The sequence below is a fragment of the Homarus americanus genome, unplaced genomic scaffold (assembly GCF_018991925.1).
Source record: "Homarus americanus isolate GMGI-L3 unplaced genomic scaffold, GMGI_Hamer_2.0 scaffold52806, whole genome shotgun sequence".
Taxonomy (NCBI): Eukaryota; Metazoa; Arthropoda; class Malacostraca; order Decapoda; family Nephropidae; genus Homarus; species Homarus americanus.
In genome coordinates this window covers 1,116,977-1,133,953 of record NW_024720773.1, presented here as the reverse complement: position 1 = coordinate 1,133,953, position 16,977 = coordinate 1,116,977, and the positions used below count along the sequence as shown (strand labels likewise).

The 16,977-nt window shown below is 50.3% G+C and overlaps 1 protein-coding gene across 1 annotated transcript in view; it reads left to right on the top strand.

The window, feature by feature from the left end:
- LOC121861104 (proline-rich protein 36-like) overlaps nucleotides 1-16,977 on the top strand; it is a 31,329-nt gene that overhangs the window by 9,004 nt on the left and 5,348 nt on the right. Inside the window, exons 8-15 of the mRNA XM_042358666.1 lie at nucleotides 586-1,438; nucleotides 1,803-1,982; nucleotides 2,342-2,531; nucleotides 3,474-3,563; nucleotides 3,706-3,890; nucleotides 4,117-4,502; nucleotides 4,979-5,147; nucleotides 5,262-5,546. Of these exons, the coding sequence (XP_042214600.1) occupies nucleotides 586-1,438; nucleotides 1,803-1,982; nucleotides 2,342-2,531; nucleotides 3,474-3,563; nucleotides 3,706-3,890; nucleotides 4,117-4,502; nucleotides 4,979-5,147; nucleotides 5,262-5,546 (2,338 nt within the window). The remainder of the gene's footprint in view (nucleotides 1-585; nucleotides 1,439-1,802; nucleotides 1,983-2,341; nucleotides 2,532-3,473; nucleotides 3,564-3,705; nucleotides 3,891-4,116; nucleotides 4,503-4,978; nucleotides 5,148-5,261; nucleotides 5,547-16,977) is intronic.

Genomic DNA, 16,977 nt, shown 5'->3' with positions numbered 1-16,977 from the left:
GTCCCACACACACACCTACTACCTTTACACCCACCACTCTCACACCCACACACACACACACTCCACTACTACACTGCATTACTCTGCTCTATTCCTCACACACACCACTACTTCCCACCCACCACTTACTCTGGTTTCACACCCACTAAATTTTACTATTTGCTCCTCCACCCACTCACTCCACACACACACACCCAACACACCACCATTTCACTCTTCTCTCCTCACTCATTTGCACCATTTGCTCTTTACACCCACCACTACCTGTTTTACACCTGTCATTTTGTTTGATATCCACACACACTACTACCTGGTTTCACACCCATCACTACTCTGCCTCACACCCACCACTCTCCATCTCACACACACTTCACACCCACCCACACATCATGATCTCAATGATCTAGGTCCATCCCTCCCCATCCCCATCCCCATCCCTCTGTCCCCAGTCCTCTGTCCTGTCCCCCTTCCTGGCCCCAGGCTCTGTCCCAGGTCTCTGGCCACCCCAGGTCTCTGCCCACCCCACTATGTGACTCAGGTCTCTCAGACCCCCTCTGTGTCTCTGTGTCTCACTATGATTCCCAGGTCTCTCTCAGGTCTCCTGTGTCTCTATGCCACTGTCTCTGTCTCATCCCCGGTCCCAGGTCCCCACTCCAGGTCCCAGGTCCCCACCCCACCATCCCAGGTCCCGTCCATCCCCCAGTCCCTGTCCTCCAACCCCACATCCCAGGTCCCCCAGGTCCCCAGGTCCCTGTCCCCATCCCTGCTCCAGGTCCTGTCCTCCCAGGTCCCCAGCAGTGTCCCCAGGTCTCCCCAGTGTCCTGTCCTCCCAGGTGTCCTGTCTCCCAGGTTCCAGGTCTCCCCAGTGTCTCAGGTCCTGCCTGTCCTCCCTGGTCTCTGCGTGGTCTCCGGTCCCCTGTCCCAGGTCCTGTCCCCATTCCAGGTCCCTGTCCCAGGTCCCGTCCCAGCCCCAGGTCCCAGGTCCCAGGTCCCAGTGTCCCTGTGTCCCATCCCCAGGTCCAGGTCCCCAGGTCCCCCCAGGTCCCACAGGTCCCAGGTCTCCCCCCAGTCCCAGGTCCTCCCAGGCTCCCAGGTCCTCCTGTCCTCCAGTCCCCCTCCTGTCCCCCAGGTCCCTCCAGGTCCCAGGTCCCAGTGTCCCAGGTCTCCCCAGGTCTCCTCCCAGGTCTCCCCAGTGTCTCTGTCCTGTTTCTCCCAGGTCTCTGCATCTCAGGTCCTGTCCTGTCTCTGTCCTGACCGTCTCTCAGCCCCAGGTGTCCCAGGTGTCCCAGGTCCTCTGTCTCCTCTGTCCATGTGTCCCAGTCTTTCCAGGTCTCAGGTCTCTGCATCCTCTCAGGTCTCAGGTCTCAGGTCTCTCAGGTCTCTGTCTCCCAGGTCTCTGTGTCCCAGGTCTCTGTCTCCAGGTCTCTGTGTCTCTCAGGTTCTGCCCCATCTTTCTGTGTCTCTCTGTCTCTCAGGTTCCCAGTCCCCTGTCTCTGTCCTGTCCCCTCCAGGTCCTGTCCCAGTCCTCCTGTCCTGGTCCTGTCCTGCCAGGTCTCCTCCGGTCCCCAGGTCCTCTGTCCTGTCCTGTCCTCTGTCTCTGTTCTCAGGTCTCAGGTCTCTGTCCTGTCTGTCCTGTCCTCTCAGGCAGGTCCTCCAGGTCTTGTCTCTCAGGTCTCCTCAGGTCTCTGTCCCCAGGTTTCTCTGCATCTCAGGTCTCTTTGTCCCAGGTATGTCTCAGGTCTGTCTGCGTCTCTGTCTCAGTGTCTCAGTCTCTCCATCTCTGTGTCTCTGTGTGTTCCCAGGTCCCCAGGTCCCCCATCCCCGTCTCAGGTCCCCCAGATCCAGACCCTGTCCCCAGTCTCTGTCCTCAGGTCTCCCAGGTCCTGTGTCCCCAGTCTCAGGTCTCTGCATCTCTGTCTGTCCTCCAGGCCCCCTGTCCTGTTCCTCAGGTCTCTGTCCCAGGTCTCAGGTTCTGCACCTCTGTCTGTCCCAGGTTCTGTGTCCCAGGTCTCTGTCTCTGCCCAGTCTCTCTGTGTCTCCAGGTCCTGTCCCCAGGTCCCCAGGTCCTGTCCCAGGTCCTGTCTCGTCTCTGTCCCTCCCATGTCCCTCTGTCCTCTCTCTGTCTCGTCTCTGTCTCTGTTTCAGGTCTCTGTCGTGTCTGTCTCGTGTTCCTCTGTCCGTCCCCCTGTCATGTTCATCTGTCTCTCAGTCTCATGTATGTCTGTCACTCTCTCTCTGTCTGTCTTTTTCTGTCCCTCTGTGTCTCTGTCAGTCCCAGGTCCCCCAGTCCCCCCATCCCAGGCTCTGACGTGTCCCGGTCCTGTCCCTGTGTCCTCCCCAGGTCCTGTCCCAGGTCCCCTGTCCGTCCATGTCCTGTCCCCCAGGTCCCAGGTCCTCCTCCATCCCAGGTCTCAGGGCCCTGTCCCTCCAGGCCTCTGTCCCAGGTCCTCCAGGTCCAGTCCCCAGATCCCGTCCCCAGGTCCTGTCCTCCAGGTCCCAGGTCCTGTCCCAGGTCCAGGTCCCTGTCCCAGGTCTCCTCCCAGGTCCAGGTCTCCCAGGTCTCTGCCACCCCAGTGTCTCCCTGCATCCCCCCCCCCTCTGTCCTTGTCCTCTCCATGTCTCGTGTTTCTCTGTGTCTCTGCATCCAGGTCCCAGGTCCCCCAGGTCCTGTCCTCCAGGTCCCAGGTCCTGGTCCTGTCCCCACCTCCCCCCTCAGGTCCCAGGTCTCCCAGGTCCTCCTGCCCCCCCCCCCCCCCCTCCTGTCCCCTGTCCTCCCCTGTCCTGTCTGATCCCAGTCCCCCCACCCTCTGTCCCAGGTCCCAGGTCCCCCAGGTCCTGTCCCAGGTCTTCCAGGTCTCTGTTGCTCCCTGTCTCCCCCAGGTCTCTCAGGTCCCCTCTGTCTCTCTCTGTCTCTCTCTCTCTGTCTCTGTCTGTCTCAGTCTCAGGTTCTCCCTGTTCTGTCCAGGTCCCAGGTCCCCAGGTCCCCAGGTCCCAGGTCCCAGGTCCCAGTCCCAGGTCCCAGGTCCTGTCCCCAGGTCCTGTCCTGTCTCCCCAGGTCCCAGGCTCTGTCCACCCCCAGGTCCTGCTCTCCAGGTCCCCCGGTCCCCCAGGTCCCCTGTCCTGTCCTGTCCTGTCCGTCCGTCTCTGTCCTCCCAGGTCTCCCACCTGTCCTGTCCCAGTTCTATGTCCTAGGTCCTGACGTTTCCCCCAGGGTCCCCCATGGTCCTTGTCCCTCCAGTCCCCCCTCAGGTCTGTCCCCAGGTCCCCTCTGTCTGTCCCTTCTGGTCTCAGGTCTGTCTCAGGTTCTGACCCTCTGTCTGTCCCTCTGTCTCTGTCTCTGTCTGTTCCTCTGTCTTGTCTGTCTCTGCACCTCTGTCTCGTCCCTTCAGGTCTCTCAGGCTCTCTCAGGTCTCTATGTTCATGTCTTTAGGTTCTGTGTCTCTGCACCTCTTGTCTGTCCCTCTGTCTCTCAGGTTTCTCTGTCCCCATGTTCTGTGTTCAGGTTCTGTGTCTCTGCACCTCTGTCCCCAGGTCTCAGGTCTCTTCAGGTCTCAGTGTCTCAGGTCTTTGACCTCTCTGTCTGTCCTCTGTCTCTGTCCTTCAGGTCTCGTCTCAGGTTCCTAGGTCTCTGTCTCTGTGACCCCTCTGTCTGTCCCTCTGCTCCCAGGTTCTCAGGTCTCTATGTCTCTGTGTCTTGTCTCTCAGGTCTCTGCACCTCTGTCTGTCCCTCTGTGTCTCAGGTCTCCTCTGTGTCTCTATGTCTCTGTGTCTTTGTGTTCCCAGGTCTCTATGTCTCTGTGTCTCTGTGCCTTGTGTCTCTGTGTCGCTCTGTGTCGTGTTCCAGGTCCCAGGTCCTGTCCCAGGTCCCAGGTCCTGTCCTGCTGTCCCAGGTCTGTCCTCTGTGTCCTCTGTCTCGTCCCCTGTGTCTCTATGTCCTCTGCATGTCTCTGTATCCAGTCTGTCTTTCAGGTCCCTCCCAGGTCTCAGGTCTCAGTGTCTCTTTCAGGTCTCTCTGTGTCCTGGCCAGTCTCAGGTCTCAGGTCTCCCAGGTCTCAGGTCTTCGTTCAGGTCTCTCCTGTGTCTCATGTCTCTATGTGTCTCTGTGTCTCTCCCCAGGTCCCCCCAGGTCCCAGTCCCCAGGTCCCAGGTCCCCTCCCAGGTCCCAGGTCCCCAGGTCCCAGGCTCCCCAGGTCCCTGTCCTGTCTCCAGGTCCCCGTCCCCCAGGTCCTGCCTGCCTGTCTCCCAGGTCCATCCTGTCCTTCTCGTGTCCCCAGGTTCTGTCCTCCACAGGTCCTCCCCAGGTCTCAGGTCCCCCAGCCTCCCCAGGTCCCCAGGTCCCCCAGGTCCCAGGTCTCCCCAGGTCTCTCTCAGGTCCTCTCAGGTCTCTATGTGTCTCTGTCTCTGCTCTCTGTCTCTGTTCTCTGTCTCATGTGTCTGCCTGTCTCTGTTCTCCCAGGTCTACCTGTCTCTGTGTCTCTGTCTCAGGTCTCTCAGGTTCTTAGGTCTGTCCCCTGTTCTGCCCCCAGGTCCCCAGGTCCTGTCCCAGGTCCCAGGTCCCCTGTCCAGGTCCTTCTGGTCTCTTCTAGGTCCCCCCTGGTCCCATCCTCCCAGGTCCCAGGTCCCAGGTCCCAGGTCCTCCAGGTCCTCCAGTCCCAGGCTCCAGGTCCCAGTGTCCTCTGTCCCAGGTCCCAGGTCTCAGGTCCCAGGTCTCCCCAGGTCTTCCCAGGTTTCTGTCCTGTCCCAGGTCTCAGGTCCTGTGTTCATGTCCTGTGCTCCACTGAGGTGTCTCAGGTCTCTGTCCTCAGTCCTGCTCTCCTGTCCTGTGTGTCCTGTGTCCCCAGGTGTCTCTCTCCTCCTGAGTCTCTGTATGTGTCTCCTCTGTCTCAGGTGGTCCCTCTGTGGTCCTGTCCCATCCCAGGTCCCCAGGTCCCCAGGTCCCAGGTCCCTGTCCTGTCCCAGGTTCCTGTCCTGTCCCCAGGTCTCTGCTCCAGGGTCTCTGTGTCCCAGGTCCTGTCTTTGTTCCAGGTCTCAGGTGTCCCCTCTCAGGTGTCTCAGGTCTCTCAGGCTTCAGGCCCTCCCAGGTCTCTGTGTCCTTGTCCTGTGGCACCTCCAGGTCCCCTGTGTATCAGGTCCCAGTGTCTCCTCAGGTCTCCATGTGTCTCCTGTCTCTCTCTCTCTGTGTCTCTCAGGTCTCTCTGTCCTGTCTTGTCCAGGTCTGTCTTTGTTCTCAGGCAGTGTCTCCGTGTCTTGTGTTCTCTCAGGTCCTCCCCAGGTCCCCTGTCCCTGCCTCCTCCCCAGGTCCCCCCAGGTCCCCCTTGTCCCCAGGCATGTCCCCAGGTCCTCCGTGTCCCATGTCCTGTCCCCCTGTGTCCCATGCATCCCCAGGTCCCAGCCAGGTCCCCAGGTGTCCCAGGTCCCGGTCCTCTCATTCCCCTGTCCCCAGGCCTCAGATCCAGGCCAGGTCTCCAGGTCTGATCCAGATCTCATGTCCCCAGCTCAGGTCTCCCAGGTCTCTGTGTCTGTGTGTGTGCATCCCCAGGTCTCAGGTCTCAGATCCTCTGTCTGTCCATCTGTTCTGTGTCTGTCTCAGGCTCTGCTGTGTCTCTATGTCTCTGTTCTTCCAGGTCTGTGTGTGTGTGTCCCCAGGTCTCTGTGTTCTGCACCTCTCTGTCTGTCCCTCCAGGTCTCAGGTCCCTGGTCCCCCATGTCCCCAGGTCCCTCTGTCTCTGTCTCTGTCTCTCAGGTGGCTCCAGGTCCCCAGGTCCAGGTCTCCCAGGTCTCTCAGGTCTCTCTGTGTCTATGTGTGTGTGTGTGTGTCCCTGTGTCTATGTGTGTCTCTGTCTCTCTCTCTGTCTCTCTGTCTGTCCCTCCATGTTTCTGTGTCCCTCTGTGTTTCTGTGTGTCTGTGTGTGACTCTGTGTCTCGCTGTGTCTCCATGTCTCTCTCTCTGTGTCTCTGTGTCTCTCTCTCTCTCTGTCTCTGTGTTTCTGTGTCTCTGTGTGTGTCTTTGAGTGTCTGTGTGTTTCTGTGTCTCTCTGTCTGTCCCTCCCTGTCTCTATGTCTATCTGTATGTCTCTGTATCTATGTGTCAGTCTGTCACTCTCTCTCTGTCTGTCTTTCTCTGTCCCTCTGTGTCTCTGCGTCTTTGTGTGTCTCTGTGTGTCTCTCTGTGTGTCTCTCTGTGTCTTCTGTGTGCTTCGATGTGTCTCTGTGTGTCTCTGTGTCTCTGTGTGTCTTTGTGTGTCTGTGTGTCTCTCTCTGTGTCTTTCTGCTTCTCTCTGTGTCTCTGTGTGTCTCTCTGGGTGTCTCTGTGTCTGTCTATGTGTGTCTCTTAGTGTCTCTATGTTTGTGTCTCTGTGTCTCTCTGTGTGTCTTTGTGTCTGTGTGTCTCTCTGTCTCTCTCTCGCTCTGTCTTTGTGTCTCTCTGTATCTCTCTGTGTCTCTCTGTGTCTCTCTCTGTATCTCTCTGTGTCTCTGTGTCTCTCTGTGTCTGTATGTGTGTCTCTGTGTCTCACTGTGCGTCTCTCTGTGTCTCTCTGCGTGTCTTTGTGTGTGTCTCTGTCTCTCTTTGTCTCTGTGTGTCTCCGTGTCTCTATGTGTGCCTCTGTGTCTATGTTTGTCTCTCTGTGCCTTTCTGTGCGTCTCTGTGTCTCTCTGAGTGTCTGTGTGTCTCTGCATCTCTCTGTGTCTCTGTGTGTCTCTGTGTCTCTCTGTCTCTCTGTGTGTCTCTCTGTGTCTCGGTGTGTCTCTGTGTTTATCTGTGTGTGTCTGTGTCTCTGTGTCTCTGTGTCTCTCTGTATCTCTCTGTGTGTCTGTGTGTCTTTCTGTGTCTCTGTTACCTCTCAGTGTGTTTCTCTGTATGTGTCTCTCTCTCTCTCTCTCTCTCTCTCTCTCTCTCTCTCTCTCTCTCTCTCTCTCTCTCTCTCTCTCTCTCTCTCTCTGTCTCTCTTTGTCTCTCTCTATGTCTCTCTCTGTCTCTGTGTTTCTCTGTGTGTCTCTGTATCTTTCTCTGTGTGTGTCTGTGTCTCTGTGTCTTTCTGTGTGTCTCTGTGTCTCTCTGTCTCTCTGTGTGTCTCTCTGTGTCTCGGTGTGTCTCTGTGTGTCTTTCTGTGTCTCTGTTACCTCTCACTGTGTCTCTCTGTATGTGTCTCTCTCTGTGTGTCCCTCTGTATGTCTCTCTCTCTCTCTCTCTCTCTCTCTCTCTCTCTCTCTCTCTTTCTCTGTCTCTCTCTGTCTCTCTCTATGTCTCTCTCTGTGTCTCTGTGTTTCTCTGTGTGTCTCTGTATCTTTCTCTGTGTGTGTCTGTGTCTCTGTGTCTCTCTGTATCACTCTGTGTTTCTATGTGTCTCTGTGTCTCTGAGTGTGTCTCTGTGACTCTGTATCTCTGTGTCTCTCTCTGTTTCTCTCTGTCTCCCAGTGTCTCTGTGTCTCTCTGTGTGTCCTTCTGTGTCTCTGTGTGTCTTTCTGTGTCTCTGTTACCTCTCAGTGTGTCTCTCTGTATGTGTCTCTCTCTGTGTGTCCCTCTCTCTCTCTCTCTCTCTCTCTCTCTCTCTCTCTCTCTCTCTCTCTCTCTCTCTCTCTCTCTCTCTGTCTCTCTCTGTCTCTCTCTCTCTGTCTCTCTCTGTGTCTCTGTGCTCTGTGTCTGTCTCTCTGTGTGTGTCTCTTAGTGTCTCTATCTTTGCGTCTCTGTGTGTCTGTGTCTCTTTGTGTCTCTGTGTCTCAGTCTCTGTGTGTCTCTGTTTCTCCCTGTTTCTCTCTCTGTGTCTCTGTGTGTCTCTGTGTCTCTGTGTGTCTCAGTGTGTCTGTGCGTCTCTATGTGTCTCTGTGTGTCTCTGTGTCTCTGTGTGTGTGTTTATATTTGTATATCTGTGTCTCTCTATGTGTCTCTGTGTCTCTCTGTGTGTCTCTCTGTGTCTCTGTCTCTGTTTCGCTCTCTGTGTCTCTGTGTGTCAAAGTGTATCTCTGTGTCTATTTCTGTGTCTCTGTGTCTCTCTGTGTCTCTCTGCGTGTCTCTGTGTCTCTGTGTGTGTGTGTCTCTGTCTCTGTCTATGTGTCTCTCTGTGTCTCTGTGTTTCTATGTCCGTCTGTGTCTCTCTGTGTCTCTCTGTGTCTCTCTCACTCTGTCTCTATGTATCTGTGTCTCTGTGTCTCTCTGTGACTCTGTTTCTGTCTCTCTCTCTGTGTCTCTATGTTTCTGTGTCTCTATGTTTCTGTGTCTCTATGAATATGTGTCTCTTTGTCCCTCTGTATCTCTCTGTGTCTGTATGTCCCCCTGTGTCTCTCTGTGTCTTTGTGTCTCTGTGTCTCTGCACCTCTCTGTCTGTCCCTCTGTGTCTCTATGTCTCTGTGTCTCTGTGTCTCTGTGTCTTTGTGTCTCTGTGTCTCTACACCTCTCTGTCTGTCCCTCTGCGTCTCCTCTCTGTCTGTCCTCTCTTTGTGTCTCTGTGTCTCTGCACCTCTCTGTCTGTCCCTCTGTGTCTCTATGTCTCTCTCTGTCTTTGTGTCTCTGTGTCTCTGCACCTCTCTGTCTGTCCCTCTGCGTCTCTGTGTCTCTCTGTGTCTCTATGTCTCTGTGTCTTTGTGTCTCTGTGTCTCTGCACCTCTCTGTCTGTCCCTCTGCGTCTCTGTGTCTCTCTGTGTCTCTATGTCTCTGTGTCTTTGTGTCTCTGTGTCTCTACACCTCTCTGTCTGTCCCTCTCTGTCTCTGTGTCTCTCTGTGTCTCTATGTCTCTGTGTCTTGTGTCTCTGTGTCTCTGCACCTCTCTGTCTGTCCTCTGCGTCTCTGTGTCTCTCTGTGTCTATGTCTCTGTGTCTTTTGTGTCTCTGTGTCTCTGCACCTCTCTGTCTGTCCCTCTGTGTCTCTGTGTCTCTCTGTGTCTCTATGTCTCTGTGTCTTTGTGTCTCTGTGTCTCTATGTCTCTGTGTCTCTGTCTCTTTGTGTCTCTGTGTCGCTCTGTGTGTGCTCTGTGTGTGTTCCTGTGTGTGTGTGTGTCTGTGTCTCTGTGTCTCTGTGTGTCTGTGTGTGTGTGTGTGTCCCTGTGTCTCTGTGTGTCTCTGTCTCTCTATGTCTCTCTGTGTCCCACAGTGTTTCTGTGTGTCTGTGTGTGACTCTGTGTCTCGCTGTGTGTCTCTGTGTCTGTCTCTGTGTGTGTCTCTCTGTGTCTCTCTGTCTGTCCCCCCGTGTCTCTATGTCTATCTGTATGTCTCTGTGTGTATGTGTCAGTCTGTCTTTCTGTGTCCCTCTGTGTCTCTGTGTCTTTGTGTGTCTCTTTGTGTCTCTCTGTGTGTCTCGCTGCGTCTCTGTGTCTCTCTGTGTCTCTGTGTCTCTCTGTGTGTCTTTGTGTGTCTGTGTGTCTCTCTCTGTGTCTTTCTGCGTCTCTATGTGTCTCTCTGTGTGTCTCTATATCTCTCTGTGTCTCTATGTCTCTGTGTCTCTGTGTCTCTGTGTGTCTCTGTCTCTGTGTTTCTGTGTCTCTGTCTGTCTGTGTGTCTCTGTGTCTTTCTCTGTCTCTCTCTCTGTGTCTCTGTGTGTCTCTATATCTCTCTGTGTTTCTATGTGTCTGTGTCTTTGTGTCTCTGTGTCACTGTGTGTCTCTGTGTGTCTCTGTGTGTCTCTGTCTGTCTGTGTGTCTCTGTGTCTTTCTCTGTCTCTCTGTGTGTGTCTCTGTGTGTCTCTATATCTCTCTGTGTCTCTATGTCTCTGTGTCTTTGTGTCTCTGTGTCTCAGTGTCTCTGTGTCTGTCCCTCTGTGTCTCTGTGTCTCTCTGTGTCTCTATGTCTCTGTGTCTCTGTGTCTCTCTGTGTGTGCCTCTGTGTGTGTCTCTGTATGTGTCTCAGTGTCTCTGTGTCTCTCTGTCTGTCCCTCAGTGTTTCTGTGTCCCTCTGTGTCTCTGTGTTTCTGTGTGTGTGTTTGTGTCTCTCTGTGTCTCTGTGAGTCTCTCTCTCTCTCTCTCTGTCCCTCTGTGTTTCTGTGTCTCTGTGTGTCTCTCTGTGTGTCTTTGTGTGTCTGTGTGTCTCTGTGTCTCTCTGTGTCTCTATGTATCTCTCTCTGTCTCTGTGTGTCTCTCTCTGTGTCTTTATGTGTCTGTGTGTCTCTCTATGTCTCTCTGCTTCTCTCTTTTTCTCTCTGTGTGTCTCTCTCTGTGTCCCTCTGTCTTTGTGTCTCTGTGTGTCTCGCTGTGTCTCTGTGTCTCTGTGTCTATCTGTGTCTCTGTGTGTCTCTTTGTGTGTCTCAGTGTCTCTCCGGGTGTCTCTGTGCCTGTCTCTTTGTGTGTCTCTGTGTGTGTCTCGGTGTGTCTCTGTGTCTCTCTGTGTCTCTCTGTCTGTCCCTCCGTGTCTCTATGTCTATCTGTATGTGTCTGTGTGTATGTGTCTGTCTGACTGTCTCTCTCTGTTTCTCTTTCTGTGTCCGTCTGTGTCTCTGTGTCTCTGTGTGTCTCTGTGTGTCTCTTTGTGACTCTCTGTTTGTCTCGCTGTGTCTCTCTCTGTGTCTCGCTGTTTCTCTCTGTGTCTCTCTGCGACTTTGTGTCTCTTTGTGTCTCTGTGTCTCGCTGTGTGGTCTCTATGTCTCTCTGTGTCTCTCTGCGTCTTTGTGTCTCTGCGTGTCTCTGTGTGCCTCTCTGTGTCTCTTTCTGTGTGTCTTTGTCTGTCTCTCTTTTGTCTCTGTGTCTCTGTGTTTTCTGTGTCTCTATGTATCTCTGTGTGTCTCTGATTCAGTGTGTCTCTGTGTGTCTCTGTCTCTGTGTCTCTGTGTGTCTCTCTCTCTGTGTCTCTGTGTGTCTCTGTGTGTTTCTGACTGTGTCTCTCTGTGTCTCTATGTCTATGTGTCTCTGTGTCTCTTTGTCTCTCTGTCTGTCCCTCTGTATCTCTATGTTTCTCTGTGTCTCTGTGTCTGTCTCTGTTTGTGTCTGTGTCTCTGTGTCTGTGTGTGTGTCTCCCTGTGTCTCTATGTCTCTGTGTCTCACTGTGTTTCTCTGAACCTCTGTGTCTCTGTGTCTCTGTGTGTGTGTCTGTGTCTCTCTGTGTCTCCATGTCTCTCTCTCTGTCTCTGTGTATGTGTGTCTCTGTGTCTCTGTGTGTCCCTCTCTCTGTCTGTCTCTGTCTCTGTGTCTCTGTGTGTCTCTGTGTCTCTGTGTCTCTGTCTCTGTGTGCCTCTGTGTCTCTGTGTGTCTCTGTGTCTCTGTGTCTCTGTGTCTCTGTGTCTCTGTGTGCCTCTGTGTGTGTGTCTCTCTGTGTCTCTGTGTGTCTCTCTGTGTCTCTGTGTCTCTGTGTGTCTCTCTCTGTGTCTCTGTATGCCTCTGTGTCTCTCTGTGTCTCTGTGTGTCTCTGTGTCTCTGTGTGTCTCTGTGTGTCTCGGCGTGTCTGTGTGTCTCTTTGTGTCTCAATGTGTGTCTGTGTGTCTCTCCGTGTATCTATGTCTCTGTGTGTCTCTCTGTGTGTCTCTGTGTGTCTGGGTGTCTATGTGTCTCTCTGTGTCTCTGTATGTCTCTGTGTGTTTCTGTCTCTGTGTCTCTCTGTGTCTCTATGTCTATGTGTCTCTGTGTCTCTGTCTGTCCCTTTGTGTCTCTCTTTCTCTCTGTGTCTCTACGTCTCTGTATCTGTGTGTGTGTCTCTGTGTTTGTCTCTGTTTGTGTCTGTGTCTCTGTGTCTGTGTGTGTGTGTGTGTCTCCCTGTGTCTCTATGTCTCTGTGTCTCTCTGTGTTTCTGTGAACCTCTGTGTCTCTGTGTCTCTGTGTGTGTGTCTGTGTCTCTCTGTGTCTCCATGTCTCTCTGTGTCTCTGTGTATCTGTGTGTCTCTCTCTCTGTCTCTGTGTCTGTGTGTCTCTGTGTCTCTGTGTGTCTCTCTCTCTGTCTGTCCCTCTGTGGCTCTGTGTCTGTGTGTGTCTCTGTGTCTCTATGTTTCTGTGTATCTCTCTGTGTCTTTCTGTGTCTCTGTGTCTCTGTGTCTCTGTGTCTCTGTGTCTCTGTGTGTCTCTGTGTGTCCCTTGTGTATCTGTGTCTCTCTGTGTGCCTTGGTTTCTCTTTCTCTCTGTATCTCTCTTTCTCTCTGTTTTTTTCTCTCTCTTTCTCTGACTCTGTGCGTGTCTCTGTGTCTCCATCTTTGTGTCTCTGTGTCTCTCTGTCTCTGTCTTTGTCTCTGTCTGTGTCTTTGTGTCTCTGTGTGTCTGTGTGTCTCTGTGTGTCTCTAAGTTTCTGTGTGTCTCTCTGTGTCTGTGTTTCTGTGTGTCTCTCTGTGTCTCTCTGTGTCTCTCTGTATGTCTCTATGTCTCTGTGTGTCTGTGTGTGTCTGACATTTCTGTGTGTCTCTTTGTGTCTCTGTGTTTCTTTGTCTCTCTGTGTTTCTCTGTGTCTCTATGTGTCTCTATGTCTCTATGTGTCTCTATGTCTCTGTGTGTCTCTGTGTCTCTGTGTGTATCTCTGTGTGTTTCTCTGTGTGTGTATCATTATGTCTCTGTGTGTCTGTGTGTCTCTCTGTGTGTTTCTCTGTTTCTCTGTGTATGCCTCTGTGTCTGTGTGTGTTTCTCTGTGTCTCTGTGTGTCTCTATGTGTATATTTCTGTGACTCTGTGTCTCTCCGTGTCTGTGTGTGTGTGTGTGTGTTTCTGTGACTCTGTGTCTCTTTGTATCTCTGTGTCTGTGTGTGTGTGTGTGTCTGTGGGTGTGTGTGTTTCTGTGTCTCTGTGTCTCTATGTCACTCTGTGTCTTTCTGTATGGTCTCTGTGTCTCTGTGTGTCTCTGTGAGTCTGTGTGTTTTCTGTGACTCTGTGTCTCTCTGTCACTCTGTGTCTCTCTTTGTCTCTCTGTGTCTGTGTATCTCTGTGTGTAGTCCCAGAATCCTGGAGGATAGCGATGTAATACTGATTTTCAAGAAGGGAGATATATCGCTATCCTCTAACTCCCGTCCAATAGCTGAACATCAATTGAAGGCAAATTACTGGAAGCAATAATTTCAAACTCTATTCGAAATCACCTGGAGAAGCACCGATTGATCAATGATTCCCAGCATGGCTTCACAAGCGGACGTTCTTGCCTAACTAATCTATTAACATTCTTTTCATCAGTTTTCGAATCGGTGGACGAGGGGCACAATTATGATGTGGTATATCTCGACTTTAGCAAAGCCTTCGACAGAGTCCCCCACGAAAGACTAATTAGAAAGGTAGAAGCTCATGGCATTAAAGGTGACATCCTTAAATGGATTAGGGCGTGGTTACAGGACAGGAAACAGCGAGTGAGCATTAACGGCACTAAGTCCCATTAGACAACGTCACAAGTGGAGTTCCCAAGGCTCAGTACTTGGACCATTATTATTTATTATATACATAAACGACATAGATATCGGCATTGACAGCAACATAAGTAAATTTGCTGATGACACTAAAATAGGACGTGTTATCAAATCTGACGAGGACTCGGCAAAACTACAGGAAGATCTAAACAAAATTTTCGAATGGTCTGAAAAATGGCAGATGAAATTCAACGTCGACAAATGTAAAGTACTCAGTATAGGAGATGTAAACAGGGAAACCAGATACCAGATGAACAACGATGCCATAGAAATCCGACTGCGAGAGATTTAGGAGTAATGATAAGTAGGAACCTTAAGCCAAGTAAACAATGTGTTTTGCTCGTAACAAGGCTAATAAAGTACTTGGGTTCATACAAAGGAGTGTTAGTTACAAGACTAGCGAGGTCATCCTAAAACTGTATCTTGCTCTTGTGAGACCACACCTGGATTACGCAGTTCAGTTCTGGTCACCGTATTACAGAATGGATATACAATCCCTAAAATAATTCAGAGGAGAAAGACAAGACTAATCCCGGACATTAGGAACCTCGAGTACAGAGACAGGTTAAAGCATCTTAATTTGCACTCCCTCCAGAGACGTAGAGTGAGGGGCGATATAAATGAGGTGTATAAATGGAAGTCAGGGCTAAACAAAGGGGACATAGCAAAGGTACTCAAACTATCCAACCAGGAGCAAACTCATAACAATGGTTTCAAATTAGACAAATTTAGATTTAGGCGCAAAATACGTAAACATTGGTTTAGAAATAGAGTAGTGGATGAATGGAACAAGTTACCAAATATCATCATTAACTCGAATACACTGGATAGCTTCAAACATAGGTTGGATGGATATATGAGCAATGGGGGTTGGGTGTAAATGGGACTGGCCAGTATGGGCCAATAGGCCCGCTGCAGTTTCTTCCATTCTTATGTTGTTGTGTTATGTTATGCTCTGTGTGTGTCTCTGTGTGAGTCTATGTGTCTCTGTGTGTCTTTTTGTGTCTCTGTATGTTTCTGAGTGTGTCTCTATGTCTCTGCATCTCTGTGTCTCTGTGTGTCTCTGTGTCTCTGTGTGTGTCTCTATGTCTCTGTGTCTCTGTTATGTGTCTTTAAGTCTCTTGGGAAACGAAAAACAATAACAATATGGTCAGAGTCCCAAACTTTCGATTGGCGGATTATCAGGGGTTAAGAAGGTACCTAGGTGAGGTCGCCTGGGAACAGTCAGGTCAGTCCCCAGCAGGAACGGGTGAGGTCACAGGTGACACAACAATTGATCATGACTATAACATAATTATTCGTATACTACGTAAAGCACAAGAACAAAATATACCATACAGAAAAATTAGGTCGAATAAGAATGAGCCAAGGTGGATGACCAGAAAACTTAAACATGACATAGGAATAAAGAAAGGAATATATAAGAAATTAAAGGGAGGGGAGGAGCAGCTCAGAAATAGGTATAATGAACTATCTAGGAATGTTAAGAAAAATGTAAGGAAGGCAAAGAGGGACTACGAAATCAGGATAGCAAGAGAATCCAAGGCGAATCCTAAATGAATTTTCCAGGTATATAGGACAAAGGTCAAGGACAAAGTGGGGCCTTTAAAGTCAGAGAGAGGGGAAGTGATTGATGACAGTGAGAAAATAACCAAATCATTAAACAGATACTTCTTATCAGTTTTCACAAAAGAATTTCACGAGGAAATTGCAGAGGTGGAAGTGATAGTTAGGGGAAATGAAGAAGACAATAAGAATATCACTATCAGAAAAGAGGATGTTCTTAAGAAGATAAATAAATTAAAGAAGACAAAATCCCCAGGGCCGGATGAAATTTTCCCTCAAGTTTTGAAAAAGTGTACGGAACAGATTAGTCGTAAACTTATTTACAAAATCATTAGACATGGGAGTTGTGCCAGACTTGTGGAAACAGGCAAATGTAGTACCCATATTCAAAAGGGGAGACAGAGCATCAGCGTCAAATTACCGGTCGATTAGTTTAATGTCAGTAATGGGGAAATTTCTTGAATCAATTATAACAAATAGCATCCGAACGCATTTAGAGAAAAGCAAATTAATCTACGACTCTCAACATGGGTTTACAAAGGGAAAATCTTGTCAAACAAATTTTGCTGACGCTTTTTAGGAAAGTCTTCGAGTTAGTAGATAATGACGAAAATTACGATGTTATTTACTAAGACTTTAGCAAAGCATTTGACAGAGTACCGCATCAGAGGCTTCTGAGAAAAGTTAAGGCTCATGGTATCGAGAGGAAAGTTTTAAATTGGATAAAATTATGGCTCACCGATAGAACACAGAGGGTCAGCGTAGATGGTGTTAAATCTGAGTGGGGCTGTGTAACCAGTGGGGTTCCCCAGGGGTCAGTAGTGGGCCCACTCTTGTTCATAATCTACTTAAACGATCTAGATACTGGGATCAGCAGTGACATAAGTAAGTTTGTGGATGACACCAAAATAGGGCGGCTGATTAATTCAGGGCAGGATGCAAATGCACTACAGGAGTATTTAAATAAACTGCAGCTGCAGAAGTGGTCAGAAAAATGGCAAATGAAATTCAACACCAGCAAGTGCACGGTACTTAATATTGGAAGAACAAATACTGTCAATGTATACAGCCTTAACAACATCAACCTAGAGAAGTCGACTTGTGAAAGAGACTTGGGGGTACTTGTAAGCCCGGACCTACGGCCTAGAAAACAGTGCGTTCATGTTCGAAATAAGGCAAACTGAGTATTAGGTTTTATTTCTAGAAGTATAAGTAATAAGAGTGCAGAGGTCTTATTGCAACTATATCTTGCGCTAGTCAGGCTGCATCTCGATTATGCGGTTCAGTTCTGGTGCCCTTATTATAGAATGGATATCAATTCACTGGAGTCGGTGCAGCGAAGAATGACGAAAATGATTCCGGGACTTAGAAACCTTCCATATCAACATAGTTTAAAGAAACTAAACTTGCATTCCCTAGAAAGATGAAGAGTGCGGGGAAATATGATAGAAGTATTTAAGTGGGTGAAAGGAATCAATAAAGGAGATATAGATAAAGTTCTTTTAATATCCGAGCAGGATCGGACTCGTAGCAACGGATTTAAGTTGGATAAGTTTAGGATTAGGAGGGAGATGGGAAGGAGCTGGTTCACAAATAGAGTGGTGGACGAGTGGAACAGGCTTAGCAACTTTGTAGTAAGTGCTGGAACGCTGGAAAGTTTTAAAAGGAGGCTAAATAGATTCATGGATGATAGAGAGTGGTAGTAACTCTCGACAGGAGCTGCCATGCACAGGTCAACCGGCCTATTGCAGACTCCTTATTATCTTATGTTCTTATGTGTCTTTGTGTGTGTCTCTGTGTCTCTCTGTGTCTCACTGTGTGTCTCTGTGTCTCTGTGTGTATCTCTATGTCTCTGTGTCTCTGTATCTCTGTGTCTGTGTGTGTCTCTGTGTGTGTCTCTATGTCTCTGTGTCTCTGTGTGTGTCTCTGTGTCTCTGTGTGTGTCTCTGTGTCTCTATGTCTCTGTGTCTCTGTGTGTCTCTGTGTCTCTATGTGTCTATGCGTATCTCTGTGTCTGTGTGTCTCTGTGTGTCTGTGTGTCGCTGTGTCTCTCTGTGTGTCTGTATCTGTGTCTCTCTGTGTGTCTCTGTGTCTCTGTGTGTGTCTCTGTGTGTCTCTGTGTCT